We start from the raw sequence: 24,286 nt of genomic DNA, 5'->3' as shown, positions 1-24,286 counted from the left end.
GATGCTACTTGCAGTTTTCTTCACCTTCGCTTGTCCTGTAGTGTGAGCGAATTTGCTGTTGCAATGCTGACCACTTATCTTTTACAATGTTATGCGCTGCTAAAGCCATTACTGCCATGGCTGTCTGCGAAATTTATCTCATCCAGTCTACAGTGTAATGCATATGCAAAATCAGGAGGTTGTGGGTTCAAATTCCATCCAAGTATGTATGCCCATGATTTTTTATTTTTTTTGGCTATGATACAGACACTGAATAACCAGTGTTCATTTACATAAACGAAGGGCTATTTGCCAATCAGTTTGCAATAAGCAGTTTTTTGTATAATGTGATCTGATAGTCATAACAATGACACATACCCATTCTCACTCAGTGAAACTGAAGAAACTCATCTACAATTTTAATAAATGTAAGAGACAGTTTCAAGCTCACCTGAAGTAAAAGTTGCTCGAGAGATCCACATTCTGGAAGATTTTGAAGTACCTGTTTAATCAGATGAAAATCAAGTCACTAAAATGACAACTTTTACACAGATTTTCCCCATGCTGATATCAAAACATCCCACACTACAGTGTAACACAGGATATCTTCTGTCAAGAAGTTTTGATGCATTACATTGTGCGTTTGATATTCCTTTCTTCTACATATCTTTTCCTCTTTTATATTGAACTGCTAAGAATTGCATGTGTCTAAAAAGAATTTGGCTCCTATTTCCTCATATGTATAATTCAGAGCATGTCCATAAAGAGTCCACCATGTACACTACAATTTATGTACTAGATAAAATTGCGTCTATCAATGTAGTAGTGTAAACACTAATCCCAAATCAAATGTATGTGCACGACAAACTGAAAGAAGAATATGAAATTCTATTACACAGAGTTGTACAGTGACCAGAAGTCACATTATGGGAGGCTCAACTCTGAATACTGCATTCTGTTTGAACTGCACCCATCTGGCCTAATCCGGTTGTGACCTGTTTGCACTGCACTGCTCACCTAGCTTCATCCGGATGCTGCCTCCTAAAGCTCTCGTGGGCAATGGGAACCATTGTGGTATCCTCTATCTTGTAGATGGTGTGTCCCCCAATGACTGCTGATCTGTAGATACAAGAGTATTTCACTTAATTGTCTCATAGACCGTATTGTATTTTGTACTCTACTGAACTATTTTGATTGTGAAAATCGTGACACAAGAATACATTTGGAAATGTAAAATCATTAAAGTACAAAAACACTCTGCTGCACAAATCAAACATACAAAGTCCATCGAAATTTGTTCAATGTAAATTATAAATCATGCAAAATTTAAGCTTTCACAGTAAAATCTAATCCTAAATTCTCACAATCATTTTCATTGCTTTTGATATCCCTGTTTGATATGCTGCCATTGTAATTTTCATTGCGACTTTTATCACTACCATCTGTGCATTCACCAGGACGCTGATGATTAGAAGTAATAAATGCAGATCTACAAAGTATATTTCAGTTAGTCACACCACACTCACCATCATCACCATCACCATCATCATCATCACCATCATCATCACCACCACCACCACCACCACTACCATCATCATCATCAGCATCATCATCATCATTATGATCATCATCCTTGACATTATCACCTTTTGTCTAGAAATTTCTACTTTCAATGATACATGATCAAAGAAAAAAATCATAAGCAAAATGATTGAGGTTAACACGAATTTGATACAGACACATCACTGTATTGACGAGCAAAAGCAGAGTGTCATGGGCAAACATATTGTTTAATTTGTCCAAAAACTTGCCACTTACTTTTTCCTCTTTGTAATCAGAACAATGTAGTATCCCTCCAAGAATCTGACAAAACCTGAAATGCAAACAAAAGAAAATGAACATGTTGTATCTCCAGACATCCTTTTTATATGAATAGAGTGAAATACCGTATCTCTGGATTCTAAATATTTTGCATTACCTTGTATATCAAGTCATTTTCACAAATTTCATGATATCACCAACTTGTCCCAATAAAGTCCTCTTTAAACACAAATGTCAACATGTATTGCACTCCAAGGTGGAAAATCACTAAGTTTTCTACTGAAAAGGGATAATATTTATTTCAAATTTCATCCATATGGTTCTCACTTGCAAACTTAATCGCTCACAAACTTGTCTTTCAAGTCTCAAATTGCAAACTATTACACTAGCAAAGTATACCGCATAGACAGTAATTTGATCGATCACCACTTTCTCATTTTTGAAATACACATACATTTTTGATATTGTCACAAGGACTGTTAATCAAGGTGTGACAATGCAAGTCAAGTAAACCTGTCTGTATCATGCTCGTACAACCCAACAATGTCACATTTTGGCTTATAGCATGCTGATATAATTCTGGCACAATCTAAAATAAAAAACAGAATTGCTTGAAGGATGTTCCAAAGTCAAAGTGTAATGATAGGTGGTGTAATGTAATTATCTCATTAACAAAAAGTTTAGATAGTTGAAAATTGCATTTTAGACACTGACCGAGACAAAACATGTGATATAAACATTAATCAATGAAGCTTGGAAATAAGGTACTTTTTTATACATGATTGTCCATCATTAAAACAAAAAAGGAGTGACAACTGACTGTACTGACAGTAAATTGAGCTAAAGGTAGCACTATGATCAGAAAAGTAGAAACTGACTCTCATGTTTTTCCTTCCACAATGAAATATCTAATATCAAATGGTCTATAACAAACACACAAATTGTAAATACTGGCCAGTGATTGGTCATAATGCAGTCACATGACTAATGCAGGGAGGATCCAAATTGTCATATTGTGAGCAGTGACATCAAACCAGGTAACATCACGAACTTGCCTGGCTGCTGACTTTAAACAGGGCTAAAATGAAATGATGTGTATTTATGTGGACCATATATCACAGCATATTATATTGTCATGTCTATGGTCATAATATCACACCTGACTCCCGCAGTGAGCGAGTCCCTTCGGGTTAATATTTTCCCACAAGATTACATTATCCCGAAGTGTGCAATTCACTTCAGCAGGGAAGTCAAATGTTATATTACACCCCAAAAAAAGGCAATATCTGTATAAAAGGAGTCATTCTCTGGCCAGGTTGCTCACCAGCGATGCCGAACGCCGAAACGCACCGCGACCATCCCGCCATCCCACTGGACGATGAGGAGGACGAAGAGGATGATGATGAAAAGTGCGACGGTCCTTGGTTGCCATGCTTGAGGGTTTGGAGGAGATCTTTGATTTGACTCAAGGTGTACGTAATCTAAATGAAAAAAAAAAAAGGTACCACATGTGTGCATTTAAATTTTGGTTGTTGTTTTATTTCTGCACTGTTCTGAAACCCTCTGTCAAGGTTGTCAAGGAGATTATGCTAATAATGGAAAAAAAATCTGTAAATATTACAAGGTCCACAAAGGGGGAAAAATCCACTAAAGGTATTTTTTACCATTGGGAGCAGTGATTTAAAAAATGCTTGAGTAATGACATTTGATGCATAGTTAAGGTCAGTTGCATCACAAAACATCCTACCATATAATTTTGCAATAAAGCATAAAATATAAGGAGATATCCCTATTTTTCTCACTAAACCATAACTGTAGACAGTTTAGTCTAGAAACAGTTTTATTATAACTATTGTTCACATTTTCTACACTTAACGATACTTAACATTTACTATAATGATAAACATTTTTATAATATATATATTGGTTGTTTTTCTCTAACTCACATTTTAGAACTATTTTGAAGCACTAGAGCTGGGTTTTTATTTCATTCGCAAATGGTAAACAATGCCTTTAATCAGGGCTGCGCACAAACCCATTTTTTCTACTGGTCCGACCTGTCTGTCGGACCCAGTAGGCACCCAGTTTTTCCAATTTTTACTGGTCCATTCCTGAAAAAGTTACTGGTCCAACAGTGATTTTTAGTGTTCAGGTACCGTCGGACCAGTGCCAGTGTGCAGCGTTGCTTTAATATATAAAAACTGGTATTTAACAGAATATTCACTGTACCTTGTCATCTGTGATCTCCAGTCCCCTTGCCTCTGTTCTGTCAATTTTCAGGACTCTAAACTCTGTCTCAGAGTTGTTCGATCCCATGATGTACAGTCGCTGAGGGGATGGAAGAACAGTACAAACGAAATCCAATAAAAGAATTAGCTCCACAAATTTCCGTCCAGCCATCTGAGAAGACGCCACTGACAGTATATCTAAAAACAAAGATGTTCTACTAATAAAAGGTGGGACCCATCTTTCATTAGGACCACTTTGCTGTACTTTGTTTTTCAATACCTATCTCCCCCATTTCAAAACTGATTTTCATCAAATAAACTTTTAATTCCTCTAGATTGTATGCTCTTTATTATTTCATATAACAGTTTCTAGTTATCTTGCAAAAAGTTAACATCTAAATCCCTACCAGTATCTCAATCAAAATGATACTATCATTTACATAAATAGGGCTTATTCCTCCCATTTGAATTGCTTGCTAATTACATGGATCTTGAAGGGTCACAAAGGGGGTGGGGCCAAATACAAGAATGGGGCCAATAACATGATTCTGCCAATTAAAGTAATGGTACAGTAGGTATATATTGGTGTGGATGAGAATTGGGCTTTTAACTTTTTGCGAGATACCAAGAAAGCACTTATGAAATACTACAGAGCATACATGTACCATTAAGAGGAATTCAGAGTTTATATGATGAAAATCAGGTTTGGACTGACTGAAACATCCAAAAACAAAGCAAAACAAAGCAATCGTAATAAAAGGTGGGTCCCACACTTTATTAGACTCGCTCTGTTTTGGATATCTCAGCCATTTCAAAACCAATTTTCATCAAATAAACGTTGAATTCTTCATGGAATTACATAGTCTTTCATATTTTATAAGCTAGGTTTCTCATCATCTCACCAAAAAATGTTAGAAACCTGAAATTAGGACTCAACCAAAACTATATGATCCCTTTAATATCAATATCTTACTGCTTTTGTCTCATATAGCACGATTTTCTGGATGTTGCTGATGAAGAAATCCGTCTCCATGACGATGAATGGATGCTCTCCCCACGGGCAGGTCTGTTCAAAATTAAAAAGGACAAAATCAATAAAGTTTTGGGTCATCAGATGCAACTGACTTTAAATGGAATGTACACTATGTACATGTATGATGCTGCTGCACTTCACTCTTTATGTGCCACATTCACACGCCCGACTCAGTCGACAGGGTGCCAAGTTCACATATTTTAGTCAAATGCACAAACCTGTCCAAACTCATTGATAAATCGCCAAATGTCACAGTATAATGAGAGGTTTAACTTGCAATCCTGTTCCTCTCACATGTAACTTACATTGTGTGATGATTGAATATCAAGCGGTGTTCCCTACTGCTTGGATTTTCATGTAAATTCTGAGTTTTTGTCATTGTTTTGTATGCAAAACTCATGCCTTTACAATACTATACTATATAACGCCATCCAAAGTTTGACCATCAGATACATGCAGAAACCCATGCTTTTGCGTGCAGTCAAATTTTCGCACGGGAGGTCGAACCTTGAAGGTTTTTTTGAAAAACAGAATGTTTTTCGAAAGCCTCCCTGCATTGCAGTCTCAGAATAATGTAGGCAATCGGCAAAGCCAGAAGGGGGTTTAAATTTACACTACAAACCACACGTATTGTAGTACAGTCATTAATTAGTAAAGTTTAATGACATTTGGTGCAGCTACACAGACAGAGTTGATATTAAAAAAAAAAAAAAAAACTTATTGTCTTCTCCCACCACAAAACATTTCTCTCTATGTTTAAAACCATCACTAGATCTAAGTAGGACTACGTACGACTGTACGTGATATACTTCTCGGCTCCGTAACACTGTTCACACTACAGAGTACAGTCATCATTAACACTACATTGCACTGTGCACTGCTACTGTGCTAGCGCGCTGCGCTAGCACTAGTAGCAGCACCGATATCCTCATAAGCAACTCACACAACCCACATAAACTTGTACATGCGGGACTAGGCAAATAAGACTTGTCGAGAACCCAGGGCCATTCAAGTAAAGGAACCTCTCCTCTACAGAAAATGCATTCAATCACTAACCAAAATCACTTGCATTATGATCAATATGTGGATCGAAGTAATGTTGAAGAACTCAAATAGCAAAGCCAATCACGACCTACCTCGGACTCAGAGTATCAAAGTTGACTACCAGTACCAGTATACACCACCAGTCTTACACTTTACGGCCCATTTCCTGAATTGACACGGTGCAAGATGAAAACATTGACGAAAGACACGCCCCTCACAAGGTAGGCCTTCTTATAATAACCGACATTTACAACTAAAAGTAAAACAATACTACTCTAGTATTGACATATAATTTGTTTTTTAATCTGTTTTATAACTTGCAGTATTAATTAATATTCATTGATATTCTTTCCTGAAATATATTATACAATAAAAAATAAATAAATCATATGGGTTTATATCGCTCCCACCTTATAAAAAAACAAAAAACCAAGCCCAAAACAAAAACGAAACAACCATAGAGTACACTATCGATTGAAAATCTGTCCCCTACCAGCAGCTACACATTGTTCTTTTAAAGTAATCATGAATTGTGTCATTATTATTTAGTACCAGTGGTATACATTGTATGAATGAAATCCACTGTCATATTCCCTTTGTGTTGTCCTCCTCGGCCAAATGATATTGAAAATAATCTCTGTGCTTAATGTTATGTGTAATATCAGTGGCGGATCCAGAGGTGGCGCATCGGGCGCGCGCCCCCTCTAGTTATTTGTTGTTAAAACAAAACAAATAAAAAGAACAAAAAATGAGATGAAATCCTGAAGTAGCACCAGAAATGATTGCGCCCACCCCCTTTACGGAATTCCTGGTTCCGTTCCTGTGTGTTTGTTCCTTCGGTTCAAAATTGATATCCCAGTCAAGCGAATTGTTATTCATCGATAATGTTCAGTCTCATCCACTTGTATAAATACCTTAGAATACGATGAATATCCTATGTATATCATACACATAATAATGTGATTTTCTATTTTGAGTACTCATGTTTACACTTCTAATGATGTGATTTTGTTATAATGATTTCATTCGTATTTAAGCGGATGAATGAAAACAAACTGAGACTGAAACTAAAATTTGTCTCAAAAACTTGGTAGGCGTGTATTTTCAGTAGGGTGACAGAATCTTCATAGATGGGCACCATACCCCCACAATCCCGGGGACTCCCAGGGCCCCCCAGAACCCCTATAACGCAGATAATCTTTATAAACTATGTAACCAGCAATACTGCGAGTAAATGCACAATGAATGTATACATTCAAGGAATTTATGGATGCTCCAACGGTGGCTTTTTATTGGGGCAGGGAGCGAATAAGGGACAAATTTTTACATTTTGATCTGCTTTTTCAATATAACCGAGCAACCAATCTTATTTGATTTTCAGATTAGAGTAAACGAACCCTCGGTATAATGCGATAATTAAACATTCCGATTAATGAACATAACATAGCTTTGTGTGTTTTGGTATAACTAATCTTCGGGATAACGAAATTTATTTCACGTTCGGAATAAAGAAACCTTCGGAATAACGAACATGGCGTATCAATCAACATTGATTTCCGAATGTTACTTCATTGTTCACTTTGTTCAGCCTCCAAAACATACCATACAGCATCACCATGTCTGTTTACACGGGGTTGTTTTCCTTTTCTCAAGAAAAAATTACGGTGGTATGGGCCTACCAAATGCTGATCTTCGCTAGTATTTCATTTGGGTCTCACTAAATCATCATCGGTTTTTACTGACTGACATCTGATTAGAGTCTGTTTGGGGTGCTGTCTGCCTAAAGATTGCCCTTCTATAAATAAATGTAACTCTGTTTTTCACTAGATATGGTATGCAATGGCGCCACCTTACAGTATCTGACGATGAGGGCGTGACACAACAATTGCTCCTTCGACAATTGCTCCGATGTTATTTTCTCCGAGGACTTGGGGTTAGGTTCAGGGTGTAAGGTTTAGTTGATGTCTGTGTGAGGATTATACATAGAGGATTAGCGTTATGTGTGTGGGTAGAATTTATGTTTGGCCTATGGTGCAGATATTTCATGGGAGCAACACTGTCCCAGGAGCAAATGTCGTGGAATACATGAGGGAAGAGAACTTAATTGGCACAAGTACTCTTAGATGCCTTCAATTTAAAGTTTGAAATATTGAAAATAAAAAATATCTTAGACTGCTATAGTCTGTACGTGTGCGGATAGAAATTCAAAAATTTTCGTACAATAGGCACACAGTTATGAATAACAACTGGTTCTCTTATAATGATCTAAAAACGTCTGCTTATATTATAGAATGGCAAACGTTTGTTGATTCACTTTCAGTGCTCCATATCCATCGCCCCTCCGAAATATTGCATGTTGTGTTGTTATTATATATGTCTGTAGTCCATATAAGTGTCTGCTTACCTTTCATGGTTGCCATTTTGCCTCTGACGAAGATTCTGCTTGCATTGAAAATTTACTCCCCCCCCCCCCCCCATCTAAATTTTGCTCTCCTGAATGGGTCGCTATAATACCATCGGATAAGCAGTTTTCAACATTTTTGGTATTTTCGGTACTTTTTGTGTATTTAAAGGAGAAATTTTCCAGAAACAAGTTGATTCAGAAAATGAATAATAAATCCACTGAAAATGATGGATTTAGCGCCTGTTGGAAGCAAGCTCTTCAAATACAGAATGATTAGTAAAGACTCAAGAAATGCTTAGGGAAGAAATCAAATAACTTTCAGGGGAAATAAAGAGATTATCCTTGAATATCTTTGTAGGGCCTTTATGCATTTTGCTTAGCTCCTCCAAAAGGTCCGACGTTTATTCATTACTTAAATTTATCTTGGTAAAGCCCAGGGAATGTAAGCTCTTGGAAAGAAACGAACATTTTATGAAAATCTTTGTGTATATCATTGTAGTACTGTAACGTCATTACAATGACATTCAAGGGCGTACCGAGGGGGGGTGTTTTGGGTGTTCAAACACCCCCCTTTGCCAAAAGGGGGGTGTTTAAGGTGTTCAAACACCCCCCTTGGGCAAAAGGGATGTGTTTGAGCTATTCAACACCCCTCTTCAGCAATGCTTAGATGTTGACAAATGAAACAAAAGCTGTCTTTACGGCTTTTATTTCCGTTTTGAATTCCGCCTTTCCTTTCTTTTGCGTTCATTTTCTCTCTCTCTCTCTCTCTCTCTCTTCCTTGTTTTAATGTCTGTGTGGATGATGATACATTATGGAGAACATTACATTATATCATACGCACTAAAGAACTCGTGTACAGTACGTGTTAATACTACGTTACTGCACCGCGCGCGAAGCTGACGCGCAAACAGTAGACATTCCCGATCCCTGCTTTGCTTTCTGACCGAATCGCGAAGATACATTGCGCATAATGTTCACTGTTTACCGGTCAAAGAGATTACAATCTCTTTGTTACCGGTACTATGCCGTACGCGGTACCGTAAATTGTGTATGATGCATAATATTATGTGTGTACAATGCATGCTGCGCTGCAGCCTATTATAGGCACATTGCATGCTAAGTCGGTAGTATCAACTACCAACAGTGGCGTATCTGGGGGGGGGGGGGGGCAAGGGGGCACGTGAAAAAAAAACGAGAAAAAAGAAGAAGAAGAAGAAGAAGAAGAAGAAAAAAAAAAAAAAAACTCGCCCGGACTGGGGAAGGAGAATGGGGGGGGGGGGGGGGGCAGAAAACCAAATCAACAAGATAAAAACAAAACATGAATTCCATGAATTCCATGTTTCGTAACGCTGAAATATAAAAATTTTCGGCTCGCTCGCTGCGCTCGCTCGCCAAAATTTATCAAAAAAAAAAATAAGAGGAACAAAACGTAATGATGACGTGGAAATATAAAAATTTCGGCTCACTCACTCGTAGTAAGTAATTTTCCAAGTCCTTAGTTTGCTGGCATAAATCGTTATCTATGAAACCGTCACTATATCTTGATTAGAATTGTAAGATTTAATAACCAAAAAATGACAAGAATTCCATGTTTTGTAAGGTGAAATACAAAAATTGTCGGCTCGCTCGCTGCGCTCGCTCGCCAAAATTTATCAAAATTTATCAGATTTTATATCACCCTCAAAAAAAACCCTTTTAAGTGCTCGAAAAAGCATATCAAGTGGACTTTTTTTAAGTCCCTACCGGGATGGGATTGGGGTTGAACACTGTTGGTATAAATCGTTATCTATAAGACCGTCACTACATCTTGATTAGAATTGTCATTCGAAGATTTAATAACCAAAAATGACAAGAATTCCATGTTTTGTAAGCTGAAATACAAAAATTTTCGGCTCGCTCGCTGCACTCGCTGGCCAAAATTCTTCAATATCTATTACATTTAAAACACCCTCAAAAGACCCCTTCTATAAGTGCTTGAAAAAGCACATCATGTGGACTTTTTTTAAGTCCCTACCGGGATGGGGTTGGACACTGTTGGTACAAATCGTTATCTATAAGGCCGTCACTATGATTAGAATTGTAATTCGAAGATTTAATAACCAAAAATGACAAGAATTCCATGTTATGTATAAAGCTGAAATAAAAAAAAATTCGGCTCGCTTGCTGCGCTCGCTCGCCAAAATATATCAAAATTTAGGGTTGCCTATTACATTTAAATCACCCTCAAAAGACCCCTCTTAAGTGCTTCAAAAACCATATCATGAGGACACTTTTAAAGTCCCTACCGGGATGGGGTTGGGGTTGAACACTTTTTCAGAAATTAGGGGCGCAATTTTCGCGCTTGCCACGGGCGCCGTTTTCCCTAGATACGCCACTGACTACCAAGTACAGTCAGTATATTAGTAGCCTACTGGAAGCAGCAAGCTCTGGAAGCTCTGGAAGTAGCAAGTTACTTGCTATACTCAATGTAATTAGTAATAACACATGGACTTGGTAATCGACATGAAAGGATGATCAAGAAAAAAAGATATTTTTCTAAGATTTCTTTTAACCATATAATTAAAGAGGTATAACATTGTTCAAAAAGCCCGGAGACGACAAAAGATTGTGATTCAGCGTGATTCCTGGTTGGCATTTTGAATACAAGCAGGATGTGCGCAGTGTACTCAGAATATCGGAATGGCAAGAAGAGTCGCTGCAATGTTGCGCAATGTTTGATAGGTTGTACACATTTGCTATCAAAGCTTGATCATTGATTTTGCAATGTTGCTTTACATACTAGTCTATATTAAAATGCCTTGCATTGCCAATAATAAGACTTGACCTTGGCTATTTCCTAACTTTTCCATCTATATGAAACACACACACTCACAAACACAAACAAATTAGGGGATGCTCTATATAAAGTGCAGATTTTGGACATCCTTCTCCCGCTTGGTCACTTCGACGCCCCCTCGCTGGTCATACCTCCCCCAATCATGAACATTAACCGACACCCTTGACTACCAGTGGCGGATCCAGGGGGCGCACCGGGTGCCCCCTCCCTCCAATGCGAAAAAAATATAGCTACAAACGACAGTTTTTGGACGGTAAAATGTCAAAATTTTCAAGCTCGCTCGCTTCGCTCGCTCGCATTTAACCGTTATAATATGCCATTCTCCTGATGTTACTGCCAGTAATTGCCAGCAGTTGCGCCCAGTGCGCCCCCCCCCCCCCGAATTTCCAAAGCGAAAAAATAAAGCTACAAACGGCAGTTTGGGGACTGTAAAATGTCACAATTTTCAAGCTCGCTCGCTTCGCTCGCTCGCATTTAATCGTTATGCGATTCTCCTGATGTTGCTGTCAGTAATTGCCAGCAGTTGCGCCCGGTGCGCCCCCTCCCCTTAATTTCTAAAGCGAAAAAATATAGCTACAAACGGCAGTTTTGGGACTGTAAAATGTCAAAAATTTCAAGCTCGCTCGCTTCGCTCGCTCGCATCTAACCGTTATATGCCATCCTCCTGATGTTACTGCAAGTAATTGCCAGCAGTTGCGCCCGGTGCGCCCCCACCCCCCCGAATTTCCAAAGCGAAAAAATATAGCTACAAACGGCAGTTTTGGGACTGTAAAATGTCAAAATTTTCAAGCTCGCTCGCTTCGCTCGCTCGCATTTAATCGTTATGCAATTCTCCTGATGTTGCTGTCAGTAATTGCCAGCAGTTGCGCCCGGTGCGCCCCCTTCCCTTAATTTCTAAAGCGAAAAAATATAGCTACAAACGGCAGTTTTGGGACTGCAAAATGTCAAAATTTTCAAGCTCGCTCGCTTCGCTCGCTCGCATAATCGTTATGCAATTCTCCTGATGTTGCTGTCAGTAATTGCCAGCAGTTGCGCCCGGTGCGCCCCCTCCCCTTAATTTCTAAAGCGAAAAAATATAGCTACAAACGGCAGTTTTGGGACTGTAAAATGTCACAATTTTCAAGCTCGCTCGCTTCGCTCGCTCGCATTTAATCGTTATGCAATTCTCCTGATGTTGCTGTCAGTAATTGCCAGCAGTTGCGCCCGGTGCGCCCCCTCCCCTTAATTTCTAAAGCGAAAAAATATAGCTACAAACGGCAGTTTTGGGACTGTAAAATGTCACAATTTTCAAGCTCGCTCGCTTCGCTCGCTCGCATTTAATCGTTATGCAATTCTCCTGATGTTGCTGTCAGTAATTGCCAGCAGTTGCGCCCGGTGCGCCCCCTCCCCTTAATTTCTAAAGCGAAAAAATATAGCTACAAACGGCAGTTTTGGGACTGTAAAATGTCACAATTTTCAAGCTCGCTCGCTTCGCTCGCTCGCATAATCGTTATGCAATTCTCCTGATGTTGCTGTCAGTAATTGCCAGCAGTTGCGCCCGGTGCGTCCCCTCCCCTTAATTTCTAAAGCGAAAAAATATAGCTACAAACGGCAGTTTTGGGACTGTAAAATGTCACAATTTTCAAGCTCGCTCGCTTCGCTCGCTCGCATTTAATCGTTATGCAATTCTCCTGATGTTGCTGTCAGTAATTGCCAGCAGTTGCGCCTGGTGCGCCCCCTCCCCTTAATTTCTAAAGCGAAAAAATATAGCTGCAAACGGCAGTTTTGGGACTGTAAAATGTCAAAAATTTCAAGCTCGCTCGCTTCGTTCGCTCGCATCTAACCGTTATATGCCATCCTCCTGATGTTACTGCAAGTAATTGCCAGCAGTTGCGCCCGGTGCGCCCCCACCCCCCCGAATTTCCAAAGCGAAAAAATATAGCTACAAACGGCAGTTTTGGGACTGTAAAATGTCAAAATTTTCAAGCTCGCTCGCTTCGCTCGCTCGCATTTAATCGTTATGCAATTCTCCTGATGTTGCTGTCAGTAATTGCCAGCAGTTGCGCCCGGTGCGCCCCCTTCCCTTAATTTCTAAAGCGAAAAAATATAGCTACAAACGGCAGTTTTGGGACTGCAAAATGTCAAAATTTTCAAGCTCGCTCGCTTCGCTCGCTCGCATAATCGTTATGCAATTCTCCTGATGTTGCTGTCAGTAATTGCCAGCAGTTGCGCCCGGTGCGCCCCCTCCCCTTAATTTCTAAAGCGAAAAAATATAGCTACAAACGGCAGTTTTGGGACTGTAAAATGTCACAATTTTCAAGCTCGCTCGCTTCGCTCGCTCGCATTTAATCGTTATGCAATTCTCCTGATGTTGCTGTCAGTAATTGCCAGCAGTTGCGCCCGGTGCGCCCCCTCCCCTTAATTTCTAAAGCGAAAAAATATAGCTACAAACGGCAGTTTTGGGACTGTAAAATGTCACAATTTTCAAGCTCGCTCGCTTCGCTCGCTCGCATTTAATCGTTATGCAATTCTCCTGATGTTGCTGTCAGTAATTGCCAGCAGTTGCGCCCGGTGCGCCCCCTCCCCTTAATTTCTAAAGCGAAAAAATATAGCTACAAACGGCAGTTTTGGGACTGTAAAATGTCACAATTTTCAAGCTCGCTCGCTTCGCTCGCTCGCATAATCGTTATGCAATTCTCCTGATGTTGCTGTCAGTAATTGCCAGCAGTTGCGCCCGGTGCGTCCCCTCCCCTTAATTTCTAAAGCGAAAAAATATAGCTACAAACGGCAGTTTTGGGACTGTAAAATGTCACAATTTTCAAGCTCGCTCGCTTCGCTCGCTCGCATTTAATCGTTATGCAATTCTCCTGATGTTGCTGTCAGTAATTGCCAGCAGTTGCGCCTGGTGCGCCCCCTCCCCTTAATTTCTAAAGCGAAAAAATATAGCTGCAAACGGCAGTTTTGGGACTGTAAAATGTCAAAAATTTCAAGCTCGCTCGCTTCGCTCGCTCGCATCTAACCGTTATATGCCATCCTCCTGATGTTACTGCAAGTAATTGCCAGCAGTTGCGCCCGGTGCGCCCCCCCCCCCCGAATTTCCAAAGCGAAAAAATATAGCTACAAACGGCAGTTTGGGGACTGTAAAATGTCACAATTTTCAAGCTCGCTCGCTTCGCTCGCTCGCATTTAATCGTTATGCAATTCTCCTGATGTTGCTGCCAGTAATTACCAGCAGTTGCGCCCGGTGCGCCCCCTCCCCTTAATTTCTAAAGCGAAAAAATATAGCTGCCAACGGCAGTTTGGGGACTTAAAATGTCAAAAATTTCAAGCTCGCTCGCTTCGCTCGCTCGCATTTAATCGTTTTTATATGTCATTCTCCTGATGTTACTGCCAACATCTGCCAGCAGTTGCACCCGGTGCAACCCCCTTAATTTCCAAAGCAAATATATATATATATATATATATATATATATTATCATATATAGCTACAAACGGCAGTTTGGGGACTGAAAAATGTCAAAATTTTCAAGCTCGCTCGCTCCGCTCGCTCGCATTTTTATTGTACAGTTATGCAATTCTGATGTTGCTTCCATGAGGTGCGCCCCCCCCCATGTCTTGACCCACGGTACGCCACTGAACACCCCCCTCTAAAAAATCCTGGGTACGCCTATGATGACATTATTGTCAATTTACCATCTGATTGCTAGAGAAAGCAGTGTAATATACTATTACTAATTCGCCAAAACCTTAACAACTTCTAACATTGGAACGGATTGAAAAATTTTCTTAAAGCCTTCTCTTAGTATTTCAGTATTGATTTTCTTCATTCACAGAAACCGTATACCATTTCGGGTGCTGTTCGTTATTCCGAAAGTTCGTTAATCCGAAACACACAAATTCCCTATACCTAGAGGTTCGTTAATCCGAAAATGAAAAGGGGTTCGTTAATCCGAACATTTGTGGCGTTATTCCGAAGGTTCGTCAATCCGAAAATGAAATAGGGTTCGCTATTCCGAAGGCTCGTTTATCCCAAAATGAAATAGGGTTCGTTATTCCGAAGGTTCGTTGATCCGAAGTGATATAGGGTCCGTAACGAACCTTCGGAAGAACGAGCTTTGTTCATTTTCGGATTAATGAACCTTCGGAATAACAAACCTCATCACATGTTCGGATTAACGAACCTTCGGAATAACAAATCTTCGGAATAACGAACCTTCCGAATAACGACCCTTCGGACCAAAGAACCTTCGGAATAACGCACCTTCGGAATAACGAGCTGTAACCGATATTTCAAGGAATACGACTTCCCCTTTAATGGGTAATTTGGCAGATACTACACATACTATTAGTCATGAGGGGATTCGTATTTCTCCTTGTTTCACAACCTATTTGCAAAGTCTACTCGCTGGTACTTACTAATATAGCCTTTGAGAATTTGTGACGATTTATCTGTTAATATCGATCACTTTCTTTTGTCACTTCCACTTCAAAGTACAGTAGGCGTACGTGACAAGATCTGTTAGAACTTTCAATGTAGAAACATTGACTTGTGTCTTTCATTGCTCAATAATTATGATTTTATTTTTGTGGATAGATCTATAGATAAAAGAAAATGATGATAAAGGGGAAATGATTGTAAAACCATTTCATTTAATGTATATTAATCAAATTGATGACACCGCTAACATGTTAGCTGACTTCATCCTTATACAGGCGGTCTGGCTTTTGATTATGTTCGTGTTAAGAATAAATGTATAAGCTGAAACTTATGATAATTACCTATTCATGTGACTTGTGAAGATTAGCTCTTTAAAACGTGTTCACAGTGATCCATGCAACTCGTTTCCGAGTAGTGCTATTTAGTGCACTTATAACCTTACATCTATCCGCTGCCTGGCTGATCGAGGGCATTTTATCCCGTGATTAAATAAAATGCAACAAACAAACAAACAAAACCTTAAATAAAATCAAGTAGAATGGGAGTGAAATTTGATATTTCTGCCTCTTGCCAAAAATTAACCTCTTGTGATTTCATATTCCTTCTGGACATTCAGCTTGACAGTGTATCACACGATCCTCTATATTTAAAGTTTCATGTTACGCCATGTTTAGATTAATCGCTTTTAAAAGACTAAAGTCATATTTTTTACTTGCAGTATGGCAGAGGTCTCATCAAAATTGGATGTGAATTAAGGTTATTGCATCTCTTCCGCTTCACATTGAGTGACAAAAACAGTGATATTGGTTGCAAAACATGCAAATAACATCAAATAATAATGTCATCATTTCACGGAGTACCCAAGAATTCATGAAATCCTTGTCTTATACTTAAACAACTGCACTCCTAACCGTTTCATATAGGGCCTAGAAGTCTTTTTATTTTGTTCTGTGTTTGTTTGTTGTTGTTGTTTGTATTACGACACTACAGACAACTGACTCGGATACACGTTTTTATCTTACTTTCAAAATCAAAGAGAAGAATTTCAGTAAAGATCTCTGCTCAAGTCGATGGGAGATTCGTGAAGGGATGACACCATTTCATCATCATCGTTTTGATATTATTTTGTATAGTTGAGCCTAATATCTCTATGTCTTGTGAAAATATGTAAACCTTTAAATTCCATAACTTCCGTACTTTACGTTTATTCTATTTTGAAACCTCTATCATTTCTGTGATTTTTTTCTGAAGTTTCTATTTTATGATTATGAAAATGATTTAATGAAATGAAATGAAATGAAATGATTATTATTTCAAACATTATCATCACAATTATCAATACAAAATACAACTTTGCTGTATCTGAAAATGAAACCTGTAACATAGAGTGGAACTGCATTGAGGAAACACTTCATAACCCACTGTTCAGAAGATCTTGATTAGATTTGCTCTGGCACGTTCAAATTTATCTTACTTCTTGTAAAAACTCTAGGGCATTTTTCTAAAAACATTATGGGGGCAAAGGAGCCTCTCACTTCTCAGCAGGGCGTGCGATTACCAAACGAAACTAGAGTCCTGTGACAAATTCAGATTCTACCAGCAGTTGAGATATAGACGTTAATGTTCACAAAGATTTTGTTATAACGATATTCGTCATGCCAATCAGCAAAATAGTTTTGAGATCCGTATATAAGAAACTGTGCTTCTGTTTCCAAAGGTAAATTCCAAGGTTACAGTTTTAAAAAGTCTCTCAACCATGTCAACCTTACGCCTTTTCAAGATAGCAGGGTTTTTTTTTTCATCTCCGTATAGTCAAACTTGACTAAAAAATTACTCATTGATTTCTGTCAGGAGACGACATGTCGGACAATCTGTAACAAAATTTTAATAATTTAGCAAGAAGTTACCAAACCGTTTGGATTTATTTTCAATTTGTTTGAAGTATTCGGAACGCCTTCGGTATGCACGCTTTTGAGTTGCACTCACATAATAATGTACACACGCACACGCACACACACACATTATAAATATATATAATGTATGTACATTGTTATATGTATGTTTATATATTGCATACAATTTTTATTGCATATGTATTGCATATTTTTATTTGTTTGTGTATAAATGTATCTTTGGTCAATTCGTTTGTGAGTACGTAACTGTAACTGAGTGTGCTTTTTTACAATGTATGATGTATTTACATGTTTTTCTGTATTGTCCTTTGTCTTTGCCTTGTGCCTCCTGTTCAATCCAGGAGACAACCTATATTTCATGTTACATCGTTTATTGATCTAATAAAGAATGCTGAACAACAAATATATATACACATATATATCATGTATGCATATGCATATATATATGTTTATATATAAATATATGTATATATGAATATATATATATATATATATATATATATATATATAATGATATCAGAAATACTGTTGTATTGTTGTCTTGAGGAAATGATGCGATACCAAACAAACAAACAAACAAACTCATGAGCTGTGCAAAAAAAAATGTAATGTGTAAAGGCTTCGATTATCAAGCATCGATCTGTTTCGATGTTTGCATGTTTTGTATGCAAAATTAGCCACCATTTATCATCATTCCTAAGTGCTATGTGGAGCTGGAAGTCAGTACAAAGTGCAAAATTTTGTTAGTCAAACAGCAGTTTAGTTAGGGGAGGAAAGAAAAGTTTTGAAATGACTTAATCGTCAGAACATTCAGATGATTTAGCTGATAACACAACAGTTTATTATGATGAGACGAAAACTATTTTTAAAAGTTGTCTCATAAAGGAACTTGAATATAAAAAGAAGACATACAAAATTTTGATTTCATTTTCAGTGAATGACATTATGCTGGAGCCACATACTTCTTGCGTGGTCAGTTCTGTCTCTTGTCCTACAGAGAAAAAGAAGGATATGAAGAGAAATCTTAGAAAGATCCGGTAACAATAATAAATCTCTGTTTATTCAGCACGCCTTGGAAAAATATTACAGCATTTACCTTGACCCAATCTTACGTATATCGTAGCATAAGATTCAAATTTCATTCAAAAGCTAACCGTTTGCATCGCAAGCGTCTTGGAATATTCACTCTATTTCCGTCAAATAGAATAAATAAATAGAGAAAAGGAGTAGCATTTTCAAAAAGGCGAGGGAGAAAGGGGGAAAGGAATAGGCAAAGTTAAACAATCTCCTAAACTTTGCGCGTGCAGGAGATGCGAGTCTCTACCCCTAAGAGCGGGGGCAGAGCGATTTTAAAGCGGTCGGCGCAGGGCCGGCTAAGCTAACGCATTTTTCAATGGACAACTCCCGGGGGACCCAACCGGAGAGGTGGCGTCGCCTCCTCCCTTCAAGCTCGCTTGCCCGCTCCCTATATACCCGGTCCTAGCCGAGCACGCAAGCCCGCCGCGCGTGACAAAATAAACGAAGGACCTCACAGAAATGTAACTGATATACTGTCAGTTTACCATGTGTTGGCATCGCACTATGTGCCTTCGGAAATGGGCACCGTTCATCGATTTACAGGGCAAATACGAGGAACTGAATTGAAGACATTGCTTGGCGGGGACAGGTGGGTTGGTTTAACGCGCATAGTTAGAAATCGTTAAAAGACGGACGAAATGAAATTCTGCGATTGGGCGCGCCAATTTGGAAGCGCCACGACTCCAATTTATTTCAATTTGTTTTCGGCTGCACCCGTATATGCACAGGCGGCCTTGTGCAAAATACCGTGCCGGTTTGGGTCGGAAACCCAATCCCGTAAAAGATAATTTTCTCATTTTTTACTTGGCACGCTTGTTCAAACGGTGTTCAAACGCTGTTATGAACCGCCCTTGGGGCTGAAAATACTCATAAAACTCTTCGCTGGATATAATGCCTCAAAGGCAAAAACACTCTAATTGTGTCCTATCGGTTACATAATATCAACGACTGCCAGTACAGTAAGTCAAATGAAGAAATAGAATAAGCGGAGGAGACCAAACGGGAACTGATGTTTTCACAAAATTAAAATGCATATTATTGCTCGATATGTCGCACTATTTATGAGTAATAATATTTTGTCAACACAAATATAATGTCCTTATGACCCTGCATGTTCTAATTCGAAGAGAGAGAGGGAGAGAAAAAAAAACATAATCAGGTCGATAAATCTATTTCGCGTTATCATGATTGTAAACAACCAATTCGGCGAGACAAAAAAACAACAACAAAAAAAAAACATTCACCCCCTCCATTTCCAACTCCACCCCCCCCCCCCCAAAAAAAAAAAAAATGTATGTAGGCCCTAATAGGAGAACATGCAGGGAGGTTCGGAAGTTCTGGAATTTGAACGGAAATGTTCTTACAAGAGATAATCTGTATCACCAACATTTCGGAAGATTGAGGGTAATTAGAAGTCACTCATCACCCAACCTGCACGTGGCAATTTTCCTCATTCATAAATTGCTAGTACAACAGACCGATTTACCGTTATATTTTACTTAAAATGTTCACCGATACGTCTTCGATAAGGTTGTTCCTCACGTCAATAAAGTTTGCCAAAGTTTTGCAGAGCACCTATCATGCCTACATACCGGTGGGTGTCAACTAGTCTCCAGTTAATGCAAATTATCTAACAGGAACTACTGAGTTGACTTACTATTTCTCTGTTTCTTGCAGGTCGTCCAGTTTTTCATGGAATTTAAAAAATGTATGTATATATACTAAAGAGGAAATCGGCCGATTTCTAAAAGAGAGCAATGTGTGGCTGACTTTACACAGAGAGATAGTGCAGACACCACACTATCAGAGCTACCAAGTCTCACGCATTGTGAGTGAGACTCAAGCATTTAGGGTCCATCTCACAATCTCACGCATGGCACCCATTTTTCTCACGCATTGGGAGCATAGCTTAAAGGATTAAAGTGAGAGTTGCTATTGAAGGCATATTTCCCTTTTGTCTCTCAAAATAAGTAAAAAATAGTCACTTATTGCACCAGCTTGCACCATTAAGAGCTATAAATTGAAAAAGCTCCCTACCGTGGGAGGGCGGACAGCCCACTCCCACACCCTCCCCTCGCTCAGTCGCTTCGCTCCCTCACTCACGAACATGCACGCGCGCCGAGATGCTGAGTCATGAAAATCTCACTCATAACAATTTTTTGAACTTGGCATCTATGCACTATAAAACAGCTCAGGTATAAGACTTTTACTCCCAGGAACAAACTCTCCCGTACTTGGATTGAGAAAAAAAAAATCGCATGGAAAGAATGAGGAGAAGGAGGAGGAAGAAAAAACAGGAGCAGCACAAGGAATAAAAAAGTCAAGAAGAAGATAATGATTAAACAAATAATGTATGATGATAATGATGAAGAGCAAAGGGAAACTATCCTGGGGAATCAATGTAAACTCAGTGTGTGTGTATGTATCGTTGTGTGTAGGGGTTTTCGACAGGTTTCGTATATATTTTAGGCTCTCGATTTTTTTTTCCTTAGATGCATTTTATTTGGTTGCATTATTTTTTATTACTGCAGCGTAGATGGTTTTGTAAATGAAAGTGATGCGTTTGATTTGACTTATGCGTTCTTTTTATCTATTTTGAATTTATGATAGAATGTTATATTTATGTGAATGAATTGTATGCCTTTAATATTATGTATTGAACCCCTTTGAAAATCAGCGTCTGCTCAAAGAGCTTCCAAATAACAAGTGAGAATAATTCATATCATATTATATCAAGGAAAAGGGGGAAGAAGAAGGAGATTAGGAAGATAATACATATAATGAGGTCTTCTTTATTCAGGGTAGCTTCTTCAGTGTTGCCACTGCTCTACCAGACGGCCCTACCATTATAATTACCCTAGAGTTGCCAGATTCATACACGTGGATCAAGGGGGACGTTGTGGGTAAAAACATCTTGTCCAAAGACGTAAGCACTGCATGGCGGGAATCGAACTCGGGTCCTCCGATTGGGAGTGATGATGACGATGGATAATCGACGACGATGAAGCAAGCCGTCTCGAAAGACCTCCTAAATTTCTTCTAATTATACGTCGAACAGCGTGAGAGCCGCAAAGACAAACTCACGGTGATATTAATGAGGCTATACGGCCTTGGCGCGGAGTCGCGCAATATTAATCAAGTTAGCACCTCCAGCAAAATCACCGACGAAATATTGACAAATGCTCTGGCCAGGCTCCGAACCAAGCAGCGGAAAGATGGAACAAAAGCGAATGCGGCAAACGAATGCACGGATTTAAATATGCATTTACTCTTCTAATATAAATGTAGACCTTTGAATTTCTGTCTGTATAAACTTTTGTGTACAGATGTAAGTATTGTTTGCCAACCAAACACAATAATTTTGCTGTTTGAAGTGGCGTTGTGTTCGTCTCCTCTGTGGAACCTCCTACAGTTCTAGACCATTGTTTCTTTTTCTTTTAATTGGACATTCTTTAATTTGTCTCGTAATTTCATGATAGAAGAAGAGTGACAGGGTATCATAGTCACCCCTGGATGCCTAAATAACTTTGTTGAAATATAATTGACGAACATTTGAAGTTGTTTAAAAAAATAAGAAAAAAAAAACTTTGGCAGTTTTGCGTTGTAAATTCGTTAAAATTACGAGATCAGATCTTTTTAAGAGACTGATTTATTCAAGAACCTTATGTTACTCCCTCCCCCTCGCGAGTGAAACAGAGACACATAAATTGACAGTACAGCTAGTTTGTATGAGCTGTAAGTTGTTTCTACGAAATTAAGAGATTTATTTATGGCTTGGGATCATAACATCCATGCTAGTAAATCTTGTAATACATGTGGTATAAGATGAGACGTGTCAACTGAAATGAGCGACTGTCAATGAAGTGATTCAGAAGTTATCATGAAACAGCAGTAATTGTAAATAGTTCATCATTTCGGCAAAAGAAACAAAAAGGCTTATGACATACACAGCCATATACCATCAGTAACAACAAATATTCAGAATCACACTTAGTTGATGTAAAGATTCTGTTTTAACTACGACCTCTTCTAGTTTTCATGAGTCTGTTTTCGCAGAGCTGATTTCAGTTTGATAAATAAGGTATATATGTATTAGGTTTTAGGTTTCTATCACATAAATTATACATATATATATGTATATATATATATATATATATATATATATATATATATATATGAAGAGTCTGTTTGCAAAAACCGATAAGTCCATATTTGCCAAATGGAGATACATGTATTTGCGATTAAAGGTCAAGAAAAATAAAGAGAATAATAAGAAAACTTTTGCTTCTTTTGACCATAACTTCAAAATTGTACCTTTATGTAGTGACAATATATCATTTAAAAGGTATTATTTTGTACTTTATGACAGAGACCGTACTTCAAAGTCTTCAAAAATGGACTTATCGGTTTTTGCGAACAAACTCTTCATATATATATATATATATATATATATATATATATATATATATATATGATTTATGTGATACAAAGCTAAAACATTGCGAAATGGCATTAAAACACTTCATCCTAGCGGGGAAGCGCACGTCTTGTTTCTAAAACATGCGCTTCTCCGACGGGATGAAGCGTTTTGATGCCACATTAGGTTTTTATCACATATACGTGTGTGTGTGTGTGTGTGTGTGCATTTTCGATGTCTTTCAAGCCATAAATGCTGCTATTTGACAAAAATGTGATGAATACAAACAATATGTTGTCAGCGATTTAAGAAAAGTTTGTCTGTAAATCGCACGATTGAAGGGGAAATCATAACATAGGAACATCGACAAGATTCCCACTTGAATACCATTTCGAAGGCAGCAAAATTAGAGCTAGTCAAAGCAAATATTGAATTTAATCAAACGCCCAATGAATTCTAATTGGTACTGAATGCCTGAGGAAAGATAGTTTATTGACATTTTTCGCACGTCTTTAATTAGAAATGTATCTCGCTCTCAAACGCTTGTTAGATTCGCCACTATCCAACACAGCTCGACCCAGTTCACATTGAAAATGTAAGCTAGTCATTTCACGTTGTTTCTTCCTCTGTCATATACGAAGAGATTATGGTTCCCTTTAACATGATACTTAGATATCGATAATGTAAGACTGGGAAAATACGATTTTGATGTACTTCAGGATACGAATGTAGTTCAAGCACAGCAATGATTGACTCACACAGTTGAGATATATTTCCGATTCACAATCACATCCAGATTTACATTGACAATTATTGTCTTTTGCTAGAGAACAAGACTTATGTTTTTAAATTTTCAACATATTTCATTACTCTTCTGCTAAAGAACAAGACGTATGTTTTTGAATTCTCAATATATTTCATTACTTTCTAACTGTAACTCTTTTCATTATTCCTTTGAAATTTTAATTTTCATTCTTTTTATCAATTTCATTATTTCTTATTTTTTAACAGCTTTGGAGAATATACCTGTAGTATGGCTGTTAATTGTTGTCTCAGTACACCTGTACATGAGAGTGTGCGTGCGTGTGTGCGTGGGGTGTGTGTTTTGTGTGTGTGT

General features: G+C 38.4%; 1 protein-coding gene across 1 annotated transcript in view; it reads right to left on the bottom strand.

The window, feature by feature from the left end:
* LOC139731021 (polyphosphoinositide phosphatase-like) overlaps positions 1-5,061 on the bottom strand; it is a 43,567-nt gene extending 38,506 nt beyond the window's left edge. The window contains exons 1-6 of the mRNA XM_071641907.1: positions 5,002-5,061; positions 4,030-4,128; positions 3,125-3,281; positions 1,798-1,852; positions 997-1,098; positions 431-481 (exon numbers count right to left, since the gene is read on the bottom strand). Coding sequence (XP_071498008.1) covers positions 431-481; positions 997-1,098; positions 1,798-1,852; positions 3,125-3,281; positions 4,030-4,128; positions 5,002-5,061 — 524 coding nt within the window. The remainder of the gene's footprint in view (positions 1-430; positions 482-996; positions 1,099-1,797; positions 1,853-3,124; positions 3,282-4,029; positions 4,129-5,001) is intronic.
* Positions 5,062-24,286: the final 19,225 nt, after the last annotated feature.

This window comes from Diadema antillarum, unplaced genomic scaffold, assembly GCF_040938485.1.
Source record: "Diadema antillarum isolate AM-2024a unplaced genomic scaffold, OU_Dant_1.0 scf00000022, whole genome shotgun sequence".
NCBI classification, from domain to species: Eukaryota; Metazoa; Echinodermata; class Echinoidea; order Diadematoida; family Diadematidae; genus Diadema; species Diadema antillarum.
This window is presented reverse-complemented; position numbering and strand designations above follow the sequence as displayed.